The 16227-nt window shown below is 48.0% G+C and overlaps 1 protein-coding gene across 2 annotated transcripts in view; it reads left to right on the forward strand.

The window, feature by feature from the left end:
- Nucleotides 1-13065, forward strand: part of rnpc3 (RNA-binding region (RNP1, RRM) containing 3) — a 73396-nt gene extending 60331 nt beyond the window's left edge. For both annotated transcript variants that reach the window (XM_073062473.1, XM_073062472.1), the window contains exons 11-15: nucleotides 332-490; nucleotides 2580-2674; nucleotides 2990-3048; nucleotides 10731-10863; nucleotides 11955-13065. In XM_073062473.1, coding sequence (XP_072918574.1) covers nucleotides 332-490; nucleotides 2580-2674; nucleotides 2990-3048; nucleotides 10731-10863; nucleotides 11955-12020 — 512 coding nt within the window. In that variant the 3' untranslated portion in view covers nucleotides 12021-13065. The remainder of the gene's footprint in view (nucleotides 1-331; nucleotides 491-2579; nucleotides 2675-2989; nucleotides 3049-10730; nucleotides 10864-11954) is intronic.
- Nucleotides 13066-16227: the final 3162 nt, after the last annotated feature.

Here is a 16227-nt window from a genome sequence, read left to right on the forward strand (position 1 = left end):
CTAAGTACTGAGCAAAGGGGGGTGAATACTTTCTAACTGCTGACATTTGGGTTTTTGAATTTTTAGATTTTCATGCTTTACAATTGTCCTGGTTTTTCTGCTCTACTGTGAAAAAAGAGCATGTGATTTATAAATAAAAATTCTCAGCTAAATTGATGAAAATCTGATTATAATAATACTCATTTTGGTGAACAGAATATGGGGGAAATTGAATTATAGTGTACAATGTTTACTCTATGAGCTTCAGTCGAGCAAGGACCGTGGTGTGTGTCACAAATTTCTCTGATCTACTGAGCCGTTAACCAGGTGTTCACGCTTGCCGCCTTCGCAGAGCCTCAGGAGAATTCCAAGCCTCAAAGTTCAGGATTTGGGAAGATCCAACCAGCTCCAGTCTGTGTGAAGAGCAAGAACGAAGAGGAGGAGGAGGAAGAGATTCCATCGGAGTTCATCTCCAGGAAGCAGCTGTCCAAGGGCAGAATCACCAGGGATGGTAGGTGCAGGGGCTCATTCTGTGGCTGTGGGGACAGGCCATGGGAAGGGATTGGTGTACTGTGAGTGGTGCCATGTCCAGTGACTGGATTCGGACATAAAACATAGAACGGTACAATACAGGCCATTTGGCCCATAATATTGTGCCAACCCTTTAACATACTTCAAGATCAATCTACCCACATAGCCTTCCATTTCTTTCCATCTTTTTGCCTATCTAAGAGTCTCTAAAATGTTTCTAATGTATCTGCCTCTACCACCACTCCTGGAACTGTATTTCACACACCAATCACTCTCTGTGATAAAAAAATAACTACCTCTGACATTCCCCCTGTACTTGCCTCCAGTCACCATATAGTTATGCCCTTTGTATTAGCCATTTCCACCTTGGGAAAGTCTCTGTGCACTGTATCCATGCCTCTTATTATCTTGTACCTCTATCAAATCACCTCTCATCTTCTTTTGCTTCAAAAAGAAAGGACACACCAAAATGGCTCATTACACCTTTTTAAGATTTGAGATAGTGTACACTTCCAGTACACAAGTGTAGAGGCATTTTAATAAACACAAGATTCTTCAGAAGCTGGAAATCTTGAACAACACTCACAAAATACTGAAGGAACTCAGCAGGTCAGGCAACAGCTATGCAGGACAATTAAGAATCGTATCATTTATTCCCCTCTATAGCTGCTGATTGACCTGCTGAGTTCCTCTGCCATTTCATGAAAGCTTACTCCAGAGGAGTTTGACAAGCGATGCCTTGTGCTCTTCACTGTGGCTGTATACCCACTCTTGTCCTGAAAGGGAATTATTTTACTGATGGAGATCACAGAGCTTTGTAGCATGGAAAAAGGCTCTTTGGCCCATTGAATATGTGCTGACCATCAACCACCCATTGACACCAGTCCTGTACTGATCCCATTTTATTCTCCCCACATTCCATCAGCTTGCCCCCAGATTCCAGCCCTCACCCACACACTGGGGACAGTTTACATTTGCTGGAGCACTAGTGGAACACATGCGCTCATGGGCAGAATATACAAACGAGAAAATCTGCATATGCTGGAATCTGAGCAATGCACAAAATGCTGGAGGAACTCAATAGGCCAGGCAGCATTTATGGAAAAGAATGCAGTCGACATTTCGGGCTGAAACCCTTCAGCAGGACTAGAGGGAAAAAAGGCTGAGGAGTAAATTTAAAAGGTGGGGGGAGGGGAGAGAGTGACACCAGGTGACAGGTGAAACCTGAAGGGGAAGGGGTGTGGTAAAGAGCTGGAAAGTTGATTAGTGAAAGAGACAGAAGGCTATAAAAGAAAAAAGCACGAGAGGGAAGCAATGGGCGGACGAAGAGATCAGGTGAGAGGGGAAAAGGGGGTGGGAAATGGTGTCGGAGGTGGGGTGGGGGGCATTACCAGAAGTGTGTGAAATTAATCTTCATGCCAAACCGCCCTCACTCTGCACATACTCACTTGTCATGCAAACTCGCAAGTACTGAGCTATGTGGACTTTGGGTTGAGTAATACTGGTGGAGCGGTCGCGGGTGATATGAAAGGGAAGCAGGCTCGAGGTTGAGTAGCCTATTGCGTGGTAGCAAAGCGGTTAGCATCATGCTTAACAGTGCACCGATTGGGATTCAGTTCCTGCCACTGTCTGTAAGTAATTTGTATGTTCTCCCTGTAACCACCCGAGTTTCTTCCAGATTCTCTGGTTTCTTCCCATATCCCAAAGATGTACTGGCAAGTAAGTTGTGCACATAAGACATCGGGATGTAATTAGGCTATTCGACCCATTGAGACTGCTCTGCCATTCCATCATGGCTGATTTATTATCTGTCTCAACCCCAGTGGAAGAAAGAAAGGGAGGGTGGAGCACCAGAGGGTAGCCTTTGATGTCCAGACTACTCGAGAACTTATCACCCTCCGCTTTAAAAATTCCAAATGACTTGGTCTCCACAGCTGTCTATGGCAATGAATTCCACAGATTCACCACCCTCTGGCTAAAAAAATACCTTCTCATCTCTGTTGGAAATGGACGTGCCCTTTCAATATACATGTGAGGAATAAAGCTGACCTCTTATTGTTTTCTTACAGAGATGGAGAACACAACGATCTTTAAGAATTATAATCCCGGTGAGCCAACGTGCCGGCTGTATGTTAAAAATCTGGCCAAGCAAGTGGAAGAGAAGGTAACCCACTGCCCACCACCTCCCCCCCCCCCCCCCCCACCACTGCCCACACCCCGCCAACCCGCTAGCCACACACACCACATTGACCACATCCTCTGGTCACAGGTGTGGCAAGAACACAAGACATGGGAGGAGATTTAGGCCATTTGGCCCATTGAGACTGCTCAGCCATTCCATTATGGCTGATTTTTTTTTATCCTTTTCAACCCCTTTTCCCTGCTTTCTCCCTTTAACCTTTGATGCCCTGACTAATCAAGAACCTATCCATCTCTGCTTTAAATATACCCAATGACTTCACTTCTCATTTTATTACAGGACTTGAAGTTCATCTTTGGCCGATACGTCGACTTTACATCCCAGACTGAGAGGAACATGTGAGTGACCATTCACTCTCTCTATCACTGTCAGAGTCTTTGCGATGGCAAGAATGAGTTACTGTCAGTGGATAAGGGGTCATTTCTTTGTATGTCCATGTTAACTGATTTAGTTCAAACTCTCTCAGTCATGCAGCTCAGGAACAGGCCCTTCAGCCCATCAAGTTAATGCTGACAATCCAATACATAGAATGGTAAAGCACAGGATCAGGCCCTTGTTCCCTGAGTGCATACTGACAATCCATCATAAGACATAGGAGCAGAATTAAGCCATTTGACCCATTGAGTCTTCTCCACCATTCAATAATATCTGATTCTTTTGTTCCCCCCCTCGACCTCACTCCCTGATGTTCTCCCCATAACCTTTGATGCCATGATCATTCGAGAATCTGTACCTTAAATATATCCAATGACCTGGCCTCCACAACTGCCTGTGGTAACAAGCTCCACTAATTCACCACCATCTGGCTACAGAAATTTCTTCACATCTCTATTTTAAATGGATGTACCTCTATCCTGAGGCTGTGCCCTCTTCTCTTAGACTCTCCCACCATGGGAAACATCCTTTCTACATCTACTTTGTCTAGGCCTTTCAATATTCAAAAGGTTTCAGTGTGATCCCCCCCCCCCTTTCTAAATTCCAGCGAGTACAGGCCCAGAGCCATCAAAATGTCCTCATATGATAACCCTTACTACCCAGAACCATACTTGCGAACCTCTCTGAACCTTCTCCAATACCTGCACATCTTTTCTTCAATAAGGAGCACCAAACTGTTAACAATATTCGAGGTGAGGCCTCACCAGCCTCAGCATCATATCCCTGCTCTTGTATTCTAGACCACTTGAAATGACTGCTAACATGGCATTTGCCTTCCTCACCACTGATTCAACCTGCAAGTTAACCTTTAGGGGGTTCTACACAAGGACTCTGAAGTCCCTTTGCATCTCAGATTTCTGGATTTTCTGCCTGTTTAGAAAATAGTCCACACATTTATTTCTACTACAAAACTGCATGACCATGCATTTTCCAACATTATATTTCATTTGCCACTCTCTTGCACGTTCTCCTAATTTGTCTAAGTCGTTCTACAGCCTTCCTGTTTCCTCAACACTACCTGCCCCTCTACCAATCTTTGTGTCATCTGCAACAAAGCCATGTGTCATCATCTATATCATTGATATGCAGCATTAATAGAAGTGGTCCCAACACTGACCACTGCAGAACACCACTAGTCACTGGCAGCCAACCAGAAAAGGATCCTTTTATTCCCACTTGCTGCCTCCTACCAATCAGCCAATGCTAGTAACTTTCCTGTAATATCATTGGCTCTTAACTTGGTAATCGGCCTCATGTGTGGCACCTTGTCAAAGGCCTTCTGAAAATTCAAATAGACAACATCCACTGCATTTCCTTTATCTGTCTGACTTGTAATCTGAAAGAATTCCATCAGGTTCGTCAGGCAACTATGCTGGCTGTGTCCTGTGTCACCAAGTACACCGTAACCTCATCCTGAACATCTTCCCAACCACTGAGGTCAGGCTAACTGATCTATAATTTCCTTTCTCCTGCCTTCTCCTTTCTTAAAAGGCGGAGTGACATACATGATTTTCTAGTACTCTGGAGCCATGCCAGAGTCCAATGATTTTTGAAAGATTACTAAACCCTCCACAATCTCCACCGCTACATGCTTCAGAACCCTAGCATGCAGTTCATCCAGTCCGAGTGTCTTATGTACCTTTAGGTCTTTCAGCTTTTTGAGCATCTTCTCTCTTATAACAATAACTGCACTCACTTCTCTTCCTTCACACACTAAAATAGCAGGCATATTGTACCTTCAACACCTGGCACACTGCCAGCGTCTTCCACATTGAAGACTGATGCAAAATAGTTATTTAGTTCATTCTTGTCCCGTTATTATTTCTCCAGACTCATTTTCTCGTGGTCCTACATCCACTCTCATCTCTTTTATTTTTGTATACTTGAAAAGGCTTTTTCTGTCCACTTTCATATTACTTGCTAGCTTGCTTTCATATTTCATCTTTTCCCTCCTAATGATTCTTATAGTTGCTTTCTGTAGATTTTTAAAAGCTTCCCAATCTTCTATCTTCCGGCTAATTTTTGCTTTGTTGTATGCCTTCTCTTTTACTTTTACATTAGCTTTGACTTCCCTTGTCAGCCACAATTGTATTATTTTGCCACTTGAGTATTTCTTTGTTTTTGGAATACATCTATCCTGTACCTTCCTCATTTTTAACAGAAACTCAAGTCATTGCTGTTCTGCTGTCATCCCTGCCAGCATCTCCTTCCAATTTACTTTGACCATCTCCTTTCTCATACCACTGTAATTTCCTTTATTCCACTGAAATACTGCAAAATCAGACTTACTTTCTTCCCTATCAAATTTCAAGTTGAACTCAATCATATTGTGATCACTGTCTCCTAAGGGTTCCTTTACCTTTAGCTCCTTAATCACCTCCAATTCATTACATTACATCATCCCATAGTTGCCTCAACGACAAGCTGCTCTACAAAGCCATCATAGGCATTCAACAAATTCACTCTCTTGTGATCCATTGTCAACCTAATTTTCCCAATCGACCTACATGTTGAAATCTCCCGTGACTATCATAACATTGCCCTTTTGACCCACTTTTTCTATTTCCTGGTGTCATCTGGTCCATCTCCCAGCCACTGTTGGGGGTTCTGTATATAACTGCCAGCAATGTCCATTTACCCTTGCATTTTCGTAATTCACAAGGATTCTGATCCTATGTCATATCTTTCTACTGATTTGATGCCATTCTTTACCAGCAGAGCCACACCACCCCTCTGCCTACCTTCCTATCCCTCCAATACAATGTGTAACCTTGGACATTCAGCTCCCAACTACAACCATCCTTCAGTCATGATTCAGTGATGGCCACAACTTCGTACCTGACAATCTGTAATAGTGCAACAAGATCATCCACCTTATTTCTTATACTCTGTGCATTGAGCTATAACACTTCGAGTACTCTATTTGCTACCCTTTTTGATTCTGCATCCCTAATGCACTGATACTCACCCTGCTGGCTTCAATTTTGTCCTATTATCTGCCTGCCGTTCCTGACAGTCTGACTGCACGCTATCTTTGCTCTTATACCACCTGTCCTATCCTAAGTCCCTTCACTCCAGCTCCCAGCTCCCTGCCAAATTATTTTTATCCCTCCCCAACAGCTCTAACAAACCTGCCTGTGAGAATATTGGTCCCCCTTGGGTACAGGTGCAACCTGTCACTTTTGTACTGGTCATAAATCCCCCAGAAGAGACCCCAATGATCCAAGAACCTGAAGCCCTGCCCCTATACTGGCTTCTCAGCCATGCAAATATCTGCCAAATCATCCTGTTTCTACCCTCACCAACGTGCGGCACAGGCAGCAATCCAGAAATTACTACCCTGAAGGTCTTTCGGCCTAGTGCTCTAAATTCTCTCTTCAGGACCTCTTTGCTTTCCCTGCCTATTTCATTGGTACCAATATGTACCAAGACATCTGGCTACTCTCCCTCCCCCTCCCCCTCCTCAATGTTATGGACACAATCCGAGACATCCCCTCAGTGACCAGGCAGAAATGCACCTCCAGCACCTACACTGTCTGCCGTGGCCTTCTGGACCTCCGGGTTATACAAGATTTTAATTCCGCTCCTCATCAGACTGACCCTGTCTGTACTCGCCGGCCTCCATTGACAGGGAAAGGCTGAATGCAAACAGTAATTTGTATTTCCACAGCCCCCCCCCCAGCCCCCCCAGTGTAGTTTACACCTCCCTCTCTAACCCAGCTCTCTCCAGATTTCCCCAGTTCCCCCTACATCCTTCCCAGCCCCTAGTACCCTGTTTCCTCCCCCTCCCCAACCTACTGCATTGACCCATCACCCACACACTCCTCCCACTGGGTCCTCCCTCCACCCTTCCCACCCCTCCCCTTTTACTCTTCCTCTCCAGTTAGATTCCCCCATCTGTGGCCCCTTGTCACTTCCACCCATCACCTCCCAGTCTCTGTCACTGTTCCCATTCACCTGGATCCATCCATCACCTCCCAGTCTCTGTCACTGTTCCCACTCACCTGGATCCACCCATCACCTCCCAGTCTCTGTCACTGTTCCCACTCACCTGGATCCACCCATCACCTCCCAGTCTCTGTCACTGTTCCCACTCACCTGGATCCACCCATCACCTCCCAGTCTCTGTCACTGTTCCCACTCACCTGGACCCACCTATCACCTCCCAGTCTCTGTCACTGTTCCCACTCACCTGGACCCACCTATCACCTCCCAGTCTCTGTCACTGTTCCCACTCACCTGGATCCACCCATCACCTCCCAGTCTCTGTCACTGTTCCCACTCACCTGGATCCACCCATCACCTCCCAGTCTCTGTCACCATTCCCATTTACCCCCCCCCCCTCACCTAGACCCATCCATCACCTCCCAGTATCTGTCACTGTTCCCACTCACCTGGATCCATCCATCACCTCCCAGTCTCTGTCACTGTTCCCACTCACCTGGATCCATCCATCACCTCCCAGTCTCTGTCACCATTCCCATTTACCCCCCCCCCCCCACCTGGATCCATCCATCACCTCCCAGTCTCTGTCACTGTTCCCACTCACCTGGATCCACCCATCACCTCCCAGTGTCTGTCACCATTCCCATTTACCCCCCCCCCCTCACCTGGATCCACCCATCACCTCCCAGTCTCTGTCACTGTTCCCACTCACCTGGATCCACCCATCACCTCCCAGTCTCTGTCACTGTTCCCACTCACCTGGATCCACCCATCACCTCCCAGTCTCTGTCACTGTTCCCACTCACCTGGATCCACCCATCACCTCCCAGTCTCTGTCACTGTTCCCACTCACCTGGATCCACCCATCACCTCCCAGTCTCTGTCACTGTTCCCACTCACCTGGACCCACCTATCACCTCCCAGTCTCTGTCACTGTTCCCACTCACCTGGATCCACCCATCACCTCCCAGTCTCTGTCACTGTTCCCACTCACCTGGATCCATCCATCACCTCCCAGTCTCTGTCACCATTCCCATTTACCCCCCCCCCCTCCCACCTGGATCCATCCATCACCTCCCAGTCTCTGTCACTGTTCCCACTCACCTGGACCCACCCATCACCTCCCAGTCTCTGTCATTGTTCCCACTCACCTGGATCCACCCATCACCTCCCAGTCTCTGTCACTGTTCCCACTCACCTGGATCCACCCATCACCTCCCAGTCTCTGTCACTGTTCCCACTCACCTGGATCCATCCATCACCTCCCAGTCTCTGTCACCATTCCCATTTACCCCCCCCCCCCCCCACCTGGATCCATCCATCACCTCCCAGTCTCTGTCACTGTTCCCACTCACCTGGATCCACCCATCACCTCCCAGTCTCTGTCACTGTTCCCACTCACCTGGATCCACCCATCACCTCCCAGTCTCTGTCACTGTTCCCACTCACCTGGACCCACCCATCACCTCCCAGTCTCTGTCACTGTTCCCACTCACCTGGATCCACCCATCACCTCCCAGTCTCTGTCACTGTTCCCACTCACCTGGATCCACCCATCACCTCCCAGTCTCTGTCACTGTTCCCACTCACCTGGATCCACCCATCACCTCCCAGTCTCTGTCACTGTTCCCATTTACCTGGACCCACCCATCACCTCCCAGTCTCTGTCACTGTTCCCACTCACCTGGACCCACCTATCACCTCCCAGTCTCTGTCACTGTTCCCACTCACCTGGACCCACCTATCACCTCCCAGTCTCTGTCACTGTTCCCACTCACCTGGACCCACCCATCACCTCCCAGTCTCTGTCATTGTTCCCACTCACCTGGATCCACCCATCACCTCCCAGTCTCTGTCACTGTTCCCACTCACCTGGATCCACCCATCACCTCCCAGTCTCTGTCACTGTTCCCACTCACCTGGATCCATCCATCACCTCCCAGTCTCTGTCACCATTCCCATTTACCCCCCCCCCCCCCACCTGGATCCATCCATCACCTCCCAGTCTCTGTCACTGTTCCCACTCACCTGGATCCACCCATCACCTCCCAGTCTCTGTCACTGTTCCCACTCACCTGGATCCACCCATCACCTCCCAGTCTCTGTCACTGTTCCCACTCACCTGGATCCACCCATCACCTCCCAGTCTCTGTCACTGTTCCCACTCACCTGGATCCACCCATCACCTCCCAGTCTCTGTCACTGTTCCCACTCACCTGGATCCACCCATCACCTCCCAGTCTCTGTCACTGTTCCCACTCACCTGGACCCACCCATCACCTCCCAGTCTCTGTCATTGTTCCCACTCACCTGGATCCACCCATCACCTCCCAGTCTCTGTCACTGTTCCCACTCACCTGGATCCACCCATCACCTCCCAGTCTCTGTCACTGTTCCCACTCACCTGGATCCATCCATCACCTCCCAGTCTCTGTCACCATTCCCATTTACCCCCCCCCCCCCACCTGGATCCATCCATCACCTCCCAGTCTCTGTCACTGTTCCCACTCACCTGGATCCACCCATCACCTCCCAGTCTCTGTCACTGTTCCCACTCACCTGGACCCACCCATCACCTCCCAGTCTCTGTCACTGTTCCCACTCACCTGGACCCACCTATCACCTCCCAGTCTCTGTCACTGTTCCCACTCACCTGGACCCACCTATCACCTCCCAGTCTCTGTCACTGTTCCCACTCACCTGGACCCACCCATCACCTCCCAGTCTCTGTCATTGTTCCCACTCACCTGGATCCACCCATCACCTCCCAGTCTCTGTCACTGTTCCCACTCACCTGGATCCACCCATCACCTCCCAGTCTCTGTCACTGTTCCCACTCACCTGGATCCATCCATCACCTCCCAGTCTCTGTCACCATTCCCATTTACCCCCCCCCCCCCCCCACCTGGATCCATCCATCACCTCCCAGTCTCTGTCACTGTTCCCACTCACCTGGATCCACCCATCACCTCCCAGTCTCTGTCACTGTTCCCACTCACCTGGATCCACCCATCACCTCCCAGTCTCTGTCACTGTTCCCACTCACCTGGACCCACCCATCACCTCCCAGTCTCTGTCACTGTTCCCACTCACCTGGATCCACCCATCACCTCCCAGTCTCTGTCACTGTTCCCACTCACCTGGATCCACCCATCACCTCCCAGTCTCTGTCACTGTTCCCACTCACCTGGATCCACCCATCACCTCCCAGTCTCTGTCACTGTTCCCATTTACCTGGACCCACCCATCACCTCCCAGTCTCTGTCACTGTTCCCACTCACCTGGACCCATCCACCTGGACTCTGAAAAGTATTAAAACCACGTTGACCACGTTGACATTGGCTGTCCATTCTGTTCAGGAGGAGTGGGTTTAGTGATGCCACACTGTAACAGGCTCTTCCAGCCCAGCAAGCCGTTAGCTTCAATTTTACCCACTTGACCAATTAACCCATATGTCTTTGGAAAGTGGGAGAAAACTGGAGCACCCAGAGGAAACCCACAGGTCACAGGGAAACCATACAAACTCCTTCGAGACCGGCGGGATTGACCCTGGGTGACCGCTGCTGTAATACTGTTAGGCTAACCACTATGCTACTGTGCCGTCCCCAATGTTGTTGAAAACTCTCACTTTTCCCCGAAGGTTTGACATCCGCCTGATGAAGGAAGGACGAATGAAGGGCCAGGCTTTCGTCGGGCTTCCCAATGAGCAAGCAGCAGCCAAGGCTTTGAAGGAAGTCAATGGCTTTGTCCTCAGCGAGAAGCCTATGGTGGTTGTATCCTTTGATAGAATGATGGTATAGGGCAGGGGTGGCCAACCTTTTACATTCCATGCGTCAATTTTTTCACACACGGGTTCAGATGCACCATACAGCTCCTGCACCCCCATTCAATTCTTGTAAAAATATGTTAATATAAACATATTTAGCATTTTACATGATACATTGATTTAATATAAAAACAAGATTAACATTACTTACCTTAATGAGACTTTTTTTTATTGATTTTTTAATGTATTTCTACAACACTACAACAAAAAAAACCCCAAGACCAAAATTAGAGATTAATACAGTGCAAGATAACCACACAATGATAATATGGTTCAAAATAATGATTAAAAAAACACCCAAACTAAAGTCATGTAAAGTTAGTACCCAACCCCCCCCCGCAAGAAAAAAAAACTCCAGACCAACCACAGCAAAATGTAGGAAATATAAATCAGAACATTCAAACCCCCAAAACTGTACATGAAAATAAGAACAAAAGATAATGATCCCTACTAGAAAAAAAAGCTGAAAGTAAGGGACTGAAAAAAAAACTTAGTCTAAGGAAGAGTTATGAAAATATTCAAGAAAAGGTCCCCACACCTTGTGAAACTTTATGTCCGAATTAAGAAGTAAGTAGTGAATTTTTTCAAGGTCTAAACAGGACAATATCATTAAGCCATTGAGCATGCATGGGTGGGGCAATATCTCTCCACCTAAGAAGAATTAAACATCTAGCCATAAGAGAAGCAAACGGTAATGTTCGACATTTAGTTGGACTCAAATGTATATCTGTCTCAGCCAAGGAACCAAAAAGAGCAATCAGAGGTGTTAGGTTCTAAGTGGCAATTCAGAATATGGGATAAGGTTAGGAAAACATCTCTCCAAAATTTCTCTAGACTAGGGTAGGGCCAGTACATATGAACAAGAGAAGCTTCACCAGTTTTGCACTTGTCACAAACAGGGCTTATGTTAGAATAAAATCGGGACAATTTAGACAGATCAGCCATGGCCACACTTAATGGAATAGTACAGAAGGGCCGAATGGCCCTGCGGTGTTTTTTCTTGCTCTTTGCTGCTGATTCTCCTTAATGTGTTGACAGCAATTTGCCCGCTCAGCACGTCCCAGGCCGGATGTGGCGGAGAACCGGAAAGGGCGGGGGAAGTGAAGGAAGGAACCTGCGGACAGTGGGTGTGTTACTGTGCAGTCGGCAGTATTAACCCTACACTTGGGCTGGCTGGTGTCTCACTCATGCTGTGCCTCGGACACAGTTCTCTCTGTCCAGGCCACCAACCGAAGAGGAACGTTAACCCGTGTATCCTTTATGGAGGATCCAAAAAGTAGAGATGAGCCGTGGTGTTGCAAGGACCCTCACCAACCCTGGGCAGGGGGTTGGCAGTGGTTTGGAACCTGGTCATTGTGAACTCTCTCAGTGGTCGAGTGAATCTGCTGCAGTGAAGTGGTTGCCACAGAGGTGAACAAGCACTTGTCACAGATGAGCATCCATACCAACGCCCTGTCCTCTCCCTGCAGTCTGTCGCAGCACAAACAGCACCAGATGCTCAAAACCAAGACGGACTCACTGGACCGAAGAGCCTCTGTGCTATTGGCATACGTTTGGAGGCCTGCTGCTGCCTCCCGTGACCAGTTAGCAATACGAGGGAGTGGGGAACGTCACGCAGTGAGTGTCTGGACCTGAGGCTGCTGATCAAGTACTCTGTGACGTTATATGGCACCATGGGCTTCCCTTTGTCTTTGACACAGCTCAGGAGGAAGCACAGAAACAGGCCCTTTGGCCCATCAAATCTGCCGACTATCATCCATTCATTGACACCAATGTTATATCCATTTAATTCCCCCTGCATTCCCATCAACTCCCTCCCCAGATCCCACCCCTCACCCAGACACTAAGGACAATTTACAGTGGCCAATTAACCCACCGTCCTGCATGTATTTGGGATGTGGGAGAGAACCGGTGTACCTGGAGGAAACCCATGCAGTGAGAACATACAGTCTCCACACAGATAGCACTGGAAGCTGGGTGTCTGGGGCTGTGAGGTAGCAGCTCTACCCGCTGAGCTCGCTGCAGCGTATTTGTGTGAGACCCTGATGTCCTGTACCCTCTGTGAATGCATTGCCACTGTTGTCAATTGTGGAAAACCCTGTTAAATGGATGAGTTTGATTAAAATAAAAGTAACTTTTTTTCAACGTGCTCATGTTTCCTGATGATGCTGAGTTATTGGATGGAATGCCTGATGATCTGTGGCGTAAGGATTCTGATCCACTGAGTGCTGATCCCGAACCACGTCCCCCTCACTCATGATCTCTGTCCTAGTTACTGCATGTGCAACACTCACATGTGGCCGTGCACGTGCACACACCCATTCGTGATGCCATTGGCTGCCTCCATCTTGCCCTTCATTGCTTCAGATTCTTTCATTTGTCACAAGTACATGGAAATGCACAGTTTACATTAACGACCAGCACAACCTGAGGATGTGTTGGGGGCTGCCACAAGTGTCTCCACACATTCCAGCAGCAACATAACGTTCAGAGCAACACGAGCAACGAAACAGCCCACCCACAGACAGTCCTCCAACTTCATTCTTCATCCCTCTCCAGTCCTGTGTGCAGGTTAGTCTCTTGCCCTGAGAAGGGTGAAGCCTGCTATTGAATTGGTGCAGCTGACGTTCAGAGGATTGATTCCTGGAGAGCGGGGACTGTTGGATGTGTCGAGGTTTGGAGACTATTCCAGTGTGGAAAACTGCGACAAGCCTTCATTGTCATTCTGGGCACAGGAAAAGGCTTTTCTGCTGCTTTGGGGTCTACATTAGGTGTCATGGCCTTGCGGTTGGGGTAAATGATTCCAGACTGAGATGAGGAGATGGCGGTATTCTCTGGCACAGGTCGGTTGCTGGACATGTTTCAGGAGATGTATCTGTGAACAAGCAGAGGATGCGGTGCTGAGGAGAGGAGCAGCCATGAGCACATTGAATGGTGGACTAGTCTGGAAGGGCTGAATGGACACCACCTTTCTTCTTATTACTGGTGTTGGGTACTGTTCACCCCTATGACTTCAACCTTCACCTCTGCTGCAGCTTTATATCATAAGACATGGGAGCTGAATTAGGCCATTTGGCCCATCGAGTCTGCTCTGCATTCCATCATGGATGATCTATTATCCCTCTCAACCCCATTCTGCCTTCACCCTGTACATTTGGGACTGTGATAAATAAAGAACTTATTAATCACTGCTTTAAATACACCCAATAATGTGGTTTGCATAGACAGCAGTGGCAATGAATTCCACAGATTCAGCATCCTCTGGCTAAAGAAATTCCACCTCATCTCTGTTCTAAATAGATGTAACTCTATTCTGAGGTTGTGTCCTCTGGTCAGAAACTTACCCAGTATAGGTATTAACTGCACACCCACTTTATCCAGACCTTTCAATATTCAATAGGTTACAATTACATCCCCCTCATCCTTTTAAACTCCAGGGAGTCCAGACCCAGAGCCATCAAATGCTCCTTATATGTTATCCCTTTTATTCCTGGGATCATTGTCGTGAACCTTCTCTGGACCCCTCCAGTGCAAGCACATTTTTCCTTGGTTAAGGAACTCAAACCTGCTCACAATATAATACTTCCTCCCCCTCCTCTCCAACATTCACCCACTCACAGATGCTCTCAGACCCCATCTGTACCCCTCTCCCAAATTCATCAGAGTGACCCCCAACTTGTCCATGCTGGCCAGCCAAAGAACCCCACCCTGGCCTATCCATCAAACACCCAAGCATTGTCAATGCAACTCCAGTCCTCCTTACTGCACAGGAGGCTATTCTGTCCATTGATGGAATGCCAGTTCTCAGAGCGGCTCCACATTGTCATGTTTTCCTCAGCCTGATGTTAGAGGTGAAGGAATGTGAGCAGGAAGCAGCTAGTGAAACCTGTTCTGCCCTCAGATAGGTTATGATTAACAACTACCCTTCACATCCACACAATGTCCCAAATCTCTCCAAGTGCAGTTTAATACTGTTGTTGGTGGGTACACCTTCCTTAGAACGTAGGAGAATGAGGGGAGATTTGTTAGAGGTATGCAAAATTATGAGGGGTAAAAATAGGCTTTTTCCACTGAGGTTGGGTGAGACTGGAACTAAAGGTCATGGGTTAAGGGTGAAAGGTGAAATATTTAAAGGGAAATGAGTGGGAACTTCTTCACTCAGAGGGTGGTGACTGTGGAATGAGCAGCCAGTAGAAGTGGAGGATGCAGGTTCAAATTCAGCATTTAAGAGAAGTTTGGAGGGCTATGTTGCAGGTTGAAGGGTCGAGGCAGATCTAATATTTTGGCACAGACTCGATGGGTTGAAGGGCCTGTTTCTGACTGGTGTTCGATGACTCTAAGGTCCTACAAATGCAAGTGTAATGGCTTCTTTGTAATGTTCACTGCTGAGGTAACGGTTTCTTTAGCAGCCATGTTTGGTTTACTGTATTGCTAGAGATAACAGGACTGTTAGCCAATCGGGAATTGTTTTGGCTTGTGTATCTGGAAAGATGTTTTCGCGGTCTTTTGTCGAGGAGAAATGAAGAGAGAAGACATGAGTGGAGAAAGCTGGTAGGACGCTGGGATCGGAGGGTCCGAAGGTCGACGTTCAGAGTTGATCGATGGTGGAAGGATGACTACTGAGTGAGCTCGAACTGGAACTTTGACTTGGACTTGGGCCCTTTTTTGTTTTGTTTGTTTTCATTACTCACCCTATTTTCAGATTAAGATTCACAAAGTCTATCATTTAATTGCATATGGTGAACTGTCTCATATTTTGCGTTGTGGGTTTGTAACTGGGGGTACGTTACACAGCATCCACACAAACATGATTACCCCGTTCGGCGGGGCCAAAGGCTTATTTCCCCTAGACGAACGCGAGCTGGCGAGCCTGAGGGTTACAATTGTGGGGGGCTACGTCCTGGATTGATTCCATTGGATGCTGTGTGATTGCCCTGTTTAAATCTGTAAATCTCTACAGGTATGGATGCCGCTGGGTTACAGCAGTGGTGTGCCTCTGTGGGATTGCGTGTTGAGTAGGGTGGATATTCGTACCCCAGATGAATTGTCAATGCAATGTTTGAGTATGGTTAAAGCTGTTGGCAAAGTTGAAATCGTAGCGCGAAAGTTTGTTAAAATGGCGGGCTCAGACCTTGTTTTAGTTAAGACTAGCGCTGACATAACGGCGGTGGGACTGCCAGCATCTATCGGTGACCCAGGTGAGGCGGGGCCATGGCCTGTCCATACTGTCAGGGAGGAGGAGAAGGGAGCCCAGCAGGCTGGGGCACAAGCTGAGTTGCCTGCAGTTGGGGGCGGAGATTTCAGAGACAGG

Source organism: Hemitrygon akajei, chromosome 12, assembly GCF_048418815.1.
Source record: "Hemitrygon akajei chromosome 12, sHemAka1.3, whole genome shotgun sequence".
Taxonomy (NCBI): Eukaryota; Metazoa; Chordata; class Chondrichthyes; order Myliobatiformes; family Dasyatidae; genus Hemitrygon; species Hemitrygon akajei.